General features: G+C 31.5%; 1 protein-coding gene across 2 annotated transcripts in view; it reads left to right on the top strand.

Annotated features, from left to right (window-relative positions):
• Positions 1-176: 176 nt before the first annotated feature.
• Positions 177-13,257, top strand: part of LOC128192766 (G-protein-signaling modulator 2-like) — a 30,364-nt gene continuing 17,283 nt past the window's right edge. Inside the window, exons 1-2 of one of the 2 annotated variants that reach the window (XM_052865721.1) lie at positions 177-292; positions 3,668-3,754. In XM_052865721.1, coding sequence (XP_052721681.1) covers positions 3,728-3,754 — 27 coding nt within the window. In that variant the 5' untranslated portion in view covers positions 177-292; positions 3,668-3,727. Of the gene's footprint in view, positions 293-1,843; positions 2,193-3,667; positions 3,755-13,257 lie in introns of those variants that run through there. The other variant, XM_052865722.1, reaches the window with a different exon arrangement.

The following is a 13,257-nucleotide window of genomic DNA, read 5'->3' as shown; positions in this document are numbered from 1 at the left end:
AAACATATTTTACAAGAACGTAAATCAATAAATAAGATATAATATATTTTAGTCAACTTATATTATTTAATTAAACCGTGATTTGAAATTATATCTTCGTAAGTTATTAATTAGTATTATTCTTTTAACAATGTTGAAACCCCTACCTGTATCAAAAAGTGGACCGTTCTAATACGGAAATCTCGTCAGTGCCCTCGGATTCATAATGAATGCGAGACTTCACTTTAATGAAAATTTCCCTCCAACATAGAATACACTGTGGAACATGATTTAAATGTTTTGTCGCTTTATTGTAAGTATTATGTGACATTGTAAGATTTCATGTTTTTAATACACTATTTATTTTCATCTCTTGAGTGTTGGTCAAGTTATCCGCTGTCCGTGAACTGTGTGCGTCTGTAGTCAACATGATTGTCAGTTTTGTCATTGTTTTGGTTGTAATCACATTCCTAATCATTTCACTATTTTATTTAAATTCAAAATGTGCCCTGGTTGATATTTGAAACGACAATTAAAAAAATGAATTTTAAATACAGTATTATAAATATTATAATTCATTTAGGCTAGCAGGTCATTGAAAATAATAATTTTAATGAATTTTACTGGTAGTGTAAACATATCTTCTTTAGTTTATTGATTTGATTCTTTTCTGTTGATTGATGCTCGCAACATTTAGTATGTTGATTTACAAGTGTTTTTCGGTGAACTTTAAATTTTATTCTTTTGTTGATGTACTCCACAGACTGACAATCAATATTAATTGTGAAAAAATAATAATGTGTTGATTTATCATTCAAATATGTTAATTAATTAAAAATGGAAACAACAACACTGCAGTATGCTAGCTAGATAATCTGATCTGGATTGAATTTGATAATTATTTAATGTAAAAGACAAGACAAGTATGTTATAGCTAAATGTAACAAGTTGTATAAAATTCATGGATTATAATATGACATTAACTATCACCCAAATATACCAAAGTACAAGTCAACAAATTTTAATTAAAATTAGATATAATAGAAAACTTAAATTTTTTTCAATTTGTTATTGTTTAAACCCAAAAATTAGTGATGAAAATAATATTTACAATCTAAGGCTACACCAATATAATTTCCAGTTTGTCAGACCCCTCTTGCTTCAGTTGCTTGTATTTAAATAAAACTATACAAATAATATTATTATTAATTTTCTGTATCCAGGAAACTCTGCGCTGTTTTCTGTTCTATTTCCACTCTATTTTTTACTTTTCAAATGGTTTTAATTCATAAAACAGAAACAAGTAGAAGAAATATAACTGTCTGTTCAAATTTATTTGTGTACCACCTAAAAATTTTGGCTACAAAAAATAATTAATTTATTTTATCGCTCGGACATTTGTACCCTTTTTTAACTGAATGTCTGGCGATCAAGAAATTATACTGGTGTGGCCTAGCTAATGCAAACTTCATTAACATACATAAAAGATGTTATGCCAGTTATTTAGTTTTGTAAATCCAAATTTACCAGTCGGTTGTATAATGAATATCATCTTACATGCATTATCAAATTTTTCAGATTAGTGAAATTTTCTGATTGCCAAAAATAACAACTTACTCAGATTAAATGTAAAAACTTTTATTTATTATTTCATTAATAAAAAATCAGTAAGATTATAAAGCATTGAATCATGATTTTTTGAAAGACACAGACTCATAACTGCAGCGGTGTGTGCATATAAATTGAGTAACGCGCGTTAGCGCGCTATGAAAATTTTTACGCACACATCGCTGCAGTTATGAGACTATCTTTCAAAAAATCATGATTTACTGCTTATATTCACATATTTTTTAACTTCTTGCCTTGTCTGCAAATGTGATTTATACCTTAAAATTCCTATCTTATCCTAAGGATAAGTTCATATTAATGGAAGAGCCACTGTACATAACAGCCACAAGTGTGAGCTTTGATTTTCGCTTGTGACATTGCAGTTTGCAGCGTTCAACGTTTGCGACGTCATAAAACTTTTCATTTAACCTTTTTGTACCCTGTGTGTATTACAGTATTATAACTGCCTTAGCTTTCAAACACTTTACAAGCAAATGATATGTGGAATGTTGATATTGTTTTTTGTACACGGAACAAGTCATTTGTTTACAGTGCAAAGAATAACCCCCTTGAAGTCCAGAGTGGGTTGTACACAAAGCAGTGAAGTATAAAATCTATTTCTATACCTAATTATCAAATGTGTGCAAAAGGGAAACGTGCCCTATTAATATCAGTAAAATGGCCCTAAACAATTACGGTAACATCTCAATTTTACTGAATGAATAGGTTGATTTTTACCAAGATACACCAGCTGGTATTAAGTGTGGGGTTTATTGATGATTTCTGTCATCTTGTTGCAAAATGAAATTGCCAAAATATTAGAACAAGAGATACATAAAAAGAAAAATATTATGTGGTTGCTTTTCTATAGAGCAGCAAGACAATATATCTACAGTTGATATCCAGAAACAATTTTTAAAATATAGATAATCTTTTTTCGAATACCGGTACATGTATTTTGTCAACCTTAATTAGTTTACCAGTGTACTTTGTTTGATTACTCATACTGCATGAAAATATGCAATGTTCATCAGTGAGGTATATTACACCTTTATACAGGGTTTAAAGACATATTTTGGGGATTCTTCATTGTAGCAACTCATTTTGTTCATTGAAAAATTCTTGACTTATTTTTTCATGCTCCATCCCTGGTTTTTGAATTTTCATCACTATATTTGTATTTTTCCTATTTTTGTCCAGATTTGGCAAGCTAGCTAAGTCTTGGAATCCAGTCGATATTAAATGTGTGTAGGATCAGATTGACTATTATTGTAATGGAATAGTCTGATGCATCAACATGTATCAGTGTTCAAGAGAGAGAGAGTGGTCGTAATAAAAAGGCATAGAGGCTTTAACAAAGGGCTGCATGGTTGATAAATACTAGGTGTTGTGTGCGATATGTCTAGCATTTGTATCAAATTATATTACCTGATTTGTTTTTTACAATTGTATATTTTTTATTGCCCTGTCCATGTTGTAAAAAATGTTTTTCATTTTCAAATTGTGAATATAGAATTGCTATACATTGCATTCCGAATGGATGACAATGAAGAGGAAACATTTTTACAAATGTCAGCTGATCTGACTTTTGTACACCTTATAGTCTGGAACTACTATGCAAATAAAAAAAAGGTTCAAATAGTTTGGTAAATAAATGTCTAAACCTTATCATGCTTATGGAGCAGAATTATAAAAAGGAATTATTATGTCAAAGTTTTCTTTTCTGCGAAGGCTTTTAAAATCAGAGTTGATCAATGTTAAGAATTAAAGTTTAGGTATAAAAATGTTTTTCTATACCAGGGTATGTTAATTTTTATGAATGTATTTGAATTTGAATGACTGGGGGGGGGGGACTGCATGTTGATGTTGGGGTCTGCCATTTATCATTTCTGTACAACCCAGTGCGCACCTAGTTTTGCACATGCAGTATGATGATCACAATGCCTATTAAAAGAGCCATCAATGCCCAGATCAGCAAATGAAAATGGATATTTAATGACTTTTTATTCTCATGTTCAAATCAGAATGCTGACTGATTTTTGCTGATAAAAAGCCTAACAGCACTGTTTTTTGTTGGCAGTGTAAACTCTCACCAGGAACTAGAATACAATGTGATTGATTTGAAGAGGAGTGTGATACAATGGATTCCCTTCCTATACAGTCCAAGGTACATTCAGTTTTTACTTTCAGTTGTTTTTCTTCAGGGTGCTTATTTTTTTTAAATGATCACAATGTTTCACATGCTCCCAGAATGTAATTTGGATATATGGTTTCAATTGAAAATATATACTAAGACTTTATCAATAAGCATTCAGTTGCATTTTGCATGATATTAAAAGAACAGTTCAAAATATTTTAACTCCAAAAAGAGCCTGATAATTAATGCACTCTGAATTTATGGGTTATGACAGGTTTAAATGCAAAGAAAGAAGAAATAATCTATCTAGGAAAACTATCAAAAACTGAGGAACACTGCATGTGTCCTTAAATTATGGCGAATAATTAGAATCTAAGGTGTTCATTTGGAGGAGAGAAAGTGAATTGAATTTAAACAATTGCTCTACCAGCATTGAAATTGGTTAAGGCACTGAAACTTTAAACGTGTTATGTGTATTTCATTTCAAGATATAATTGTAGTAAAACAAAAAACTTATCAATAAGAAGGTGCTGATGATGAATGGTTTTTTAATTTATTATTGCATTTTTACCAAAAACCACTCTGTAATTTCCTAGAATATTGTTGGCTCAAGCACTGAAAGAAAACACCCTTTTCTAATTAATTAACTAAAGTAATGGCAAAAATACTAAATTACATCATGCAATTCGTATACATTTGTATACATACAGTAGATTATAATGATAAGTTATAAATTTAAACTTGTACTGATGCATGTATTTCAAATCAAAATGATTTGGGGGTGGGGGGTTTGAATGATTTTTAAAATGACGATAGTTTTGTCTTTCAGAATCTTAGTAGTTCTCTTTATTCCCTCAATTCAACCGTATCATATAAGTGGCATTTGAGAATAAATTTTTGATGCAATATAGATAGACATTTTAACAAGAAAAAATTGAATATAAGTTTTCAAGTGACTAACATGCAGATGTTATATGAAATTTGTTAGAGCTCTGCTCTATAGTTTCAAGAATAATTAGTTGTAAAAGTGGTTAGCATTGGAAATGGGTTCAACATATCTACTTAAATTTAAGAATAGTGTCTACCCTGCATTGCCTGAGCATTAAAGATGATGTGCAGTGACCTTGAACCAATTTTATACATTAAAGGTTAAGGTTGAAAACGTATCTGACTTGTAAATTACTGAACCTGCTTATATCTTGATTCCTGTGCTGAAAGGTCTCTCAAATAAAAAAAGATACACTACAGAATACAAATAAGACATACAAATAGACAGTAGCATGTGAAATTACAAATGCAAATATTATATACTTTTTTCCCCCTGAAGTTTTGATTTGTGATGATGATCATTTATGATTAGGGCCCATTCTGTAGGTGACCACAGTATTATATTAGACTTTATTGATTAGACCTTAGACCTTAATTACTATAGTGATCAGTCTGTACGTCCGTCCAAGATTACTTGTCCGAAGCATATCTTCTCTCCCCTTGGCTCAATCTAGCTCATACTTCACCCACCTTGAACCAAGTTTCTAGGTCAAAGGTTAAGGTTATAGCAGAATTATGTGAAAAATCTTTGTCTGGATCATATATTCTCTCCCCGTGGTCTAATCTGGCTCATTCTTCACCCACAGAGTGCCTTTGGTTTAAGGGTGTTCAGTGAAGTTTTTAGGTCAAGGTCATATCAGACAGCAAAACCATCTTTGTTCAGAGCATATATACTCTCCCTTCAGCTCCATCAGCCACTTGACATATCGAATAGAGCTTGTGAATGAAGGGTGTGCAAATTAGATAGAGCTTGTGAATAAATGGTGTGCAATGATCTTGAACCACTTATCTAGGTCAGTGATTTTGAACCATTTTTCTCGGTCAAATGTGAAGGTCATAGAATATTTTTAAAAATTCAGTTAATATTGTCCATAAAATATTTTCCATTGGCTTAATCTTGCTCAGAACATAAAGGGTAGGCAATGAGCTTGAATAAATGTTTTATACTAATAGAAAAAGTTTTTTAAGTGATAGATTAAGGTCAAAGCAAAATTCTCTGAAACACTTTCATCTCAATGTCCGTTGTTTAAGTGGGGCCAGATGGTAACTATTTCAGTGATGTCTAGTTTGGATAAATTTGCTATATACATGTATATACACTTTATTCTCAAGGAGCATTCTTCATGTGCATACAAGGAAAAGTTTTTTTCCTTATGAATCATATCTATATTAAGGGCCTCGCATGAAAAAGGAGGAGCCCTGTAGTAATCATCACATTGTCCATCTGTCCATCAACAGTTGAGCCCTGTAGTAATCATCACATTGTCCATCTGTCCATCAACAGTTTTGCTGAGATGTAATAACTCAAATAGTTTTTAGAGTAACATTTTCAAATTGTGTACAGAAGTAGTTTACAAAAAGAGAAAGACACCTATAAAACTTGACCTCATATGTCTTTTTGTTTGTATGTATTTTTATCATAACAAGGTTCTTTGAGATCAGTTGAGGTCAAATGTACATGTATTAGCTGCACAGTACATAGGACAACTAAACTAAACGGAAAACATAGTAGCATGACATATAAGTATCAAGTGAGTAGGCCCTTTCATTAATGGTACCTTGTTTGTTGTTATCAATGAATAGGTTGCCCAATGAATTATCAAAATGATGTGCTCTGTAGAGTAGGCGGTATGTAGATTGAATTACCGAAACAGCTGTGTAATTACATTATGTAGGCATTTTGGTTAGATAAGTATGTGAATATAAGTTTTTTCGGACATTGGAATTCTTTTACATAGCCCTTTATGTTAAATGATAACCACAGATGCACTGTCTGATCAAAGAAGATTTTGATGAAGCAATTATCAGGTCTAGGATAAGTACATACATGAAGGGGAACAAGATGTCACCTTCCTGTTACAATCCTCAGCAGGCTCTCACCCAGTTTTTTAGTGTTCAATTCTAATCACTCAATGCGTGTGATATTTAGTTTCAATAAACTCTCTTTTCACAAAGGAATTTCATTTAAAAAGCATTTTAAAAATATTACCGGTATTAAAAATATTTTCCTGTAAATGAGGAGTTAACAATCTGGCTATTTTTTATGCATTGAAAAGTCTTTGTTTAAAGCAGCTACTTGGAGAAATATTTTCCTTTTATAAACTGTCAGTTAACAATGAAACTAAAATGTTAATAACAGTTTCCAAAAATGAGAAAATAAGAATTTAGCCTGATTTCTTCAAGAATAAGACAGTAAAAATTGGGAATGTGGCCACTAGCATCAGGATGTACTGACGGAGAGCAGGGCTGTTGTCGACAGGGCTGGATCACAGTGGCTGGAGATAGTAATTGAGTTGACGGCTGTATGACTTTGATGTACAAACAATAGCTCTGCATTGTCCATCTGCAAATCAATCCATTACATAGACCATAATAAAGTATGAAGATTAATGGCATCGAATACACAATCCCATTGGAATCATTGTCACGGATCTAGGACTTTGGGTGCTTTAACATATAAAGTGGGTCCACGATTTGTTTATTTATTGTTGACATAGAGACAACTTATGACACAAAATGACTTTGCTGACAAAAACATTCTATGAGAGCAGGCTATGAAGACATTGATAGAACAAGGTTTTAATGATAAATGTTATAAAGTGACATATATGAATTTGTGAATTATAAAATATTATAAGTATTGATAAATGAAATCATAATACCTAGTAAAATAATGCTGTTTTTAACCGAGTTTTCCAACAGAAAAATCTGGTTATTGAAATGGTGAAAATGGCGGGCGGCTGCCAAAAAGGGTACCCTCATTGTACAGATAACTCCTACAGTTTTCAAGAAAGGAAGTTGTTCTTTTGCAGATTAATTGTACATATATCTGAGGTGTGCATATTGCTAGGATTTTGATGTCTGATAATTTATGAAAAACATACCAGCTTTTGAACTTAGTCATTTTTTGGCAAAATATTGCATATAGGGTACCCTTATTGTACGGATAACTCTTATTACAGTTTTCAAGATAGCTAGTTGTTCGTTTGCAGATCAATTTTACATATATCAGAGGTGTGCATATTGCTAGGATTTTGATTTCTGATAATTTATGAAAAAAAATCCAGCTTTTGAACTTAGTCATTTTTTGGCAAAATATTGCATATAGGGTACTCCATTTCACTGGATATGGTAGGTAGTGTTTTCAATTCAGGGTTTTCATGGATTATGGATACATTTCACACAAAAGAAAACCTGGTTTGCTGTTACATTGACAGCTTTTCACTTGTGTATTCTATTTTTAAAAATTTTTATTTTTGCCTATTTTGGAAGGAAGGCTACTAGTTTAAACTGATTTATTCTTGTTTGTGATGAAAATTGATTTGAGTTTTTCTCATATGACTCAGTTCAATTTAATGATGCATATGATATTGTAAGACATACCTAATTCATTTCCTTATGGAGATTTTAATGAAAAGTTACCTGGTATTATGGATATCAGTTACCTATGATGAACCAAAATCAATTTTTAAATGAAGCAAACCATGTTTTTTTTTTCTATCTCGGTCTAGAATACAAACCAGTACAGGTAATGGGAAATTACTATCTTGTAGATGTAAAACAGCATTTTAAAAACTCTGCAATTCAAAATCAATTTAATGTATGGAAATAATTTTTTTCTTTATAATCTTATGTATGGTTAAATGTGATCAGAGAATGGCTTTGCTGTTAGCCTTATTTTTCGAGGGAGTTTGCTGTAAAAGAGGACAATTGTTGATTATTTTTGTTATGAAATCTTTGTCAGAGCTGTGAACTTCTTTGATTTTGGTCAGATGGCAGGACCTTTTTCAATCAGATAATAAGCAAAATTTTCCTAATATACTGATACTGAGTTGAATCTGAATTTGACACAGTGTAAGGGTGATTGATGCATTCAACTTGATCTGTATTTAGATATCGTTTTAATTCAAAAGCATAAAATACAGTCAAACTTCGTTATCTCGAACTAAATGGGACTGTTTAAAAACTTCATAATATCCGATTATTCGAGATATCGATGGTAAAATACTTAAAAATAAGTGGTTGGGAGGTACAAATCACTTCGACATATTCATTGTATTCGAGATATCAGTGTTCAAGATATCGAAGTTCAACTGTAATGTTTTTCAAAAAGATGATTTTCCTTTATTTTTTTTAACTGTATACATGTACATGTATTTTAAGTTTTAGAATTATTTGGGTAAGTATAGTGTATTTACATGTAGTTTCAAGATAAAAACAGTCTAAACTGATCAATAATAAGATGATACTAAAATCAAGGTTAAATAGCATGCACATGGCAAGTATGGTCAGTCATCCCTATATACCGGTAGGAATATTTTTGAAAAAAAATATCCATACCTTAACATTTTTTTCCATTAAGTATTGGGATATGGTTCTTCATGGCTGAAAAGAGAAATTTTTATGAGCACTGTTAATATTAGAAAATGAAGCAGACATTTTGATCCCCATCTTTCCTTGTGGTTTAGTTCTTATCAATCATATTGGTGAAATTTGACAAGTTATTGAATTTTGCTGTAAAATGTGGAGAGTATCGCCATGGATGCAGAATAATTACTTTCAGTAAATCGAATCAGAAATCTTGAAGTTGATTTACTGTTGTACTGGTATTAAGAAGTGTCCAATAATAATGAACCAATATGATTCAGGTGAATTGCAAACAATTTTGAGCAACCAAGATTGACAATATCCATTTTCTAGCGAGCCTAATAAATTACATGTGGGTTTTGAAAAATTACCAGTATCCTAATTTTTATGCACTTTGAAAAAAGTGGGCCTATTGCACGTCAGTGGATCACTTTATCTCTAGTTCTGATTAATACCTTGAGTCTCCTAGATCCAATTTTTTGCAATCAAAGTATATCAAATAATTGTTCATACAAACCAAGTTTCCCCAAAAAATTACAAAGGGTATGTGTCATGAAAGTGTAAGCAAAAAGTATCTGGTTGGTTTCGCCTGAATTGTTTGGATTGATTCAGAACATATTTACATGTATCATACTCATACAAATTTTTACAAAGAGTTTGATTTGGAAGACGCATAGAACTTTAAAAAATTAAAATTGAACTGATTGTAACTTATTAAATTTTTTTTTATTATTTCAATTATAATTAAAAAAAAACAACCAAAACTTCTACTGACATAAAGGTCATGAAGTCAAAGGATAAGGGTCAAGCCACTTTGCAGAGTTGTATATAGCATGTAAAACCTTATTGAGGTGGAATAACACATAATCACAAAATGGCTGACGCTGATCGAAACGACATTTCGTTTTATTAAAAGGATTTTATGGACTGAAACATGTAACTTACTCCATAGCTGAGTGGATAAAGTGTCGGACTTTTGTTCCTTACATCCCGAGTTTGAATCCCGCTGGGGCTTTTCTTGTTACCTACTGGAATAATTATTTTAGATACTGGTATTCATTTTTTATCCCCAAACTGCAAAATTTCACTTATTTGACATTTGTACAGTTTATTTATCTTTATATCTGTCATTATCAAAAATATTCCTGTTAATTTGAGTGACTTTTTCCAGGTGTGTTATTCCACCTTAGGTCATGTGATGTTATTATTGATATACTTGATAACTAAAATCTTGAATTGCTATTTTTCTATTTTTGTTTATTATAATTTGAAATTTTGTATTTACATATATCCACATAGTACTGTAAAGTTTATAAACTGATTATAATCTTATCTGAATGTAGATTTTTTGGTTCATTAGAGACATATTATTTAGCAGAAATTTAACAACTCATGAAGCTCATGATTCTATTGTATCAACCTCCATACAAAAATACATAATTGTGAGAGCAATTCAGCTAGGTCCATCACCATGAGAATTCTTATAACATTGACCTCACATTTTCCTCATTTTTCATGTAGTTCAGTGTCAAAGAAACTATAACAGTTTTTTAATCAACTTTGGGCATAGATACTTAATGATGAGAGCATAAGATTGTATGTGTCATAGTTTGTTTTTACACCTTGACCTTCCCTATGACATTGGCTTCACTACCCTTCAATGTTGCCATATCACTTTTCCTAATGTTTTAAATCAATATTTCAAGAATTCTCATTTACTGATAGAAATATTTAAGGAAAAAAACATTGATTTTTTATTTTCTCATCATATTTTACTGTTAAATATTTACATTTCCCAGTGTCTTTGTCTATGATAACACTAACTGGTGCAAATTTAAGGAGTAGAGCCACTTCGTATAGCTCAATACATTTCATTAGTGATGCAAATGAAGCACTGTTTGGCAAAAGCTGGGTTTGCATATAATTATATGAAATCAAAATAAAATAAAAAGTCAATTATTTAGTTTAATATTTGAATAAACAATTGCTGAAAATTACCAAGTTTTATAAGTAATAAGGAACCATTCTTTGAAGCGATCAAATACAGTCAGGTGTGATCAGATCTATCATAAAGCCCTTTGGGCTTTGATCCCTTCATAATATCAAAAAATGATTCCTTATTCCTTAAATAAATCAGATATTTTCTAAAGATAAATGTCAAGTCCTGTGATATAATTTAGATAAAGCAATATGGTTTGAACACATATTTTTGGTGTCTATCAGTGTTATGGTACACAGCAAGTTCTTTCAACTTGTTTCCTCTTAGTCGTGGGCAATAAAAGCAATAGTATAATATACACAAGACAGAACAATTATGCGATTGTGTCTGACTAGTACTAGTTTTTAATGTCATTTCTACTTCAGTACCAGGACTTTGTAACCATTAATAACAGCAGTTTTATTTTTTATCAGACTTTTGTTTGTTTGGGTGTTGGGTTTATTTTAATGGTTCGAGGTTAAACTCAGAGTGGACTTCTGAGGAAAATGAATTCTTCTACAAGTGGGGCATTCTGTGCAATTATCCATTGTAAATTGTGTTTTTATTTACAGCAGACAGTGATAGAGATGTCTTGTTATATCACTGAGTGCTGTAGATGATTAATTGAGGACTATTATGGGTATTGATTTGGTAGTCCAAATTGTTCCATGTTCTAACCAAACAGCAGTGTCAACAAGGACGAGGGATGTAAAGGGGATTTAAGAGTCAATAGGGAGAGGACTTTGTATCAAACTCAATCTGACACATTTGTAAATTTGCCCACTCAGTTAATTCTGTGACACATTAGTTGTAATTAGACTAATTTGGATTGAATCCTTACATGAATTAACCCAGGTTTGGAGCTTTCCCACTTTACTTCCAATTCATAAAATTCATACAACATTTTTTTATGAACCTGCAGTACAGAGATGTTATAGTATTTTGTTTATTCAGTTCTCTGAATTGTTTTACAAACCAAAAAAGTAAGTCCCATCAACAAAATGTTTTTCTTTATTTATAGGGATCTTAGGGCACTATTAAAGATAAGAAGAATTATGGTATATGGTAGTGTTTTGTATCCAGTGTGGTTCTTATGAGCATGGGGTGGAGTTATATATTTAAATCATCTTAATTTTGCAGTGTTTTCATAGTTTTTTTAGCCGGGCTCTGCTGAAAGCAGAGTCCTGGCTATAGGCAGGCCAATCGCCAATGTTACTATAAATAGCACAAATAAACAAAAAACCAAACAGCGTCAAGGTAAAGCTTCCGCTATACCAAATAGTTACACAAAGAGCCACGTTTTGTCAAAAGTGTTGTCATTTTGTTTCTCTTTTTAAATTTCGAATGAATTGTCTATCTTTTTAGTTTTCTTATTAATAACGTGTTTTTAAAACATTACTATGCATTTTGGACACATACAATGCGCATGAATTTCCATGAACTACTTTGCTGCACGATGAAGAAACGGGGATTGAATATATAATGCTTGTTGCAAAATTCAAGGCAGCAACTGTTGAACTTTTTAACTTCTACTAGACAGACTTATTTTTTGTTTATAGCCGCATACAAAATTTGGTCGCTCTCTGATGCTTTGCCGACATTAAAAGCATGAGAGAGAGAGAGAGAGAGAGAGAGAGAGAGAGAGAGATTCAGTCTTTACTACACAATATGCATAAAGACACACCAAAAGAGCCCGGCTCTCAGTACTTCAGTACTTTGATTTTTCTTTTCATCTAAATCTTTTTAAATTTAATTTATAATCTTGAAGTTTTGACATAATGCTGCTGGGAAATCATGTGTAGGACATTAAACATCCCCCTAAAAAGTTTCAATCAATATTTATCCAAGTTTGATATGATTTAGGCTCTTGGAATGTACTAATTACAATATAAGGTAAAGCAATATGTCATCATCTATATACTATGCAGCTTAGTACTTACCTAAATAGTCTAATGAATTTCTATAATACATGATTTATGAAATCCATTATGTGCCATCTGGGAAATTGTCTCCAAAATTATCCCTCTATTGCAGACTTAAACGAGATGAGACTTGATAGCAAATGTGGACTAAGGACCCATAAGTCCTCTTCATATGACGTCAATTGATACGAAAAAGCTGTTCCCTGCTATAAAATGGT

The sequence above is a fragment of the Crassostrea angulata genome, chromosome 7 (assembly GCF_025612915.1).
Source record: "Crassostrea angulata isolate pt1a10 chromosome 7, ASM2561291v2, whole genome shotgun sequence".
Lineage (NCBI taxonomy): Eukaryota > Metazoa > Mollusca > Bivalvia > Ostreida > Ostreidae > Magallana > Magallana angulata.
This window is presented reverse-complemented; position numbering and strand designations above follow the sequence as displayed.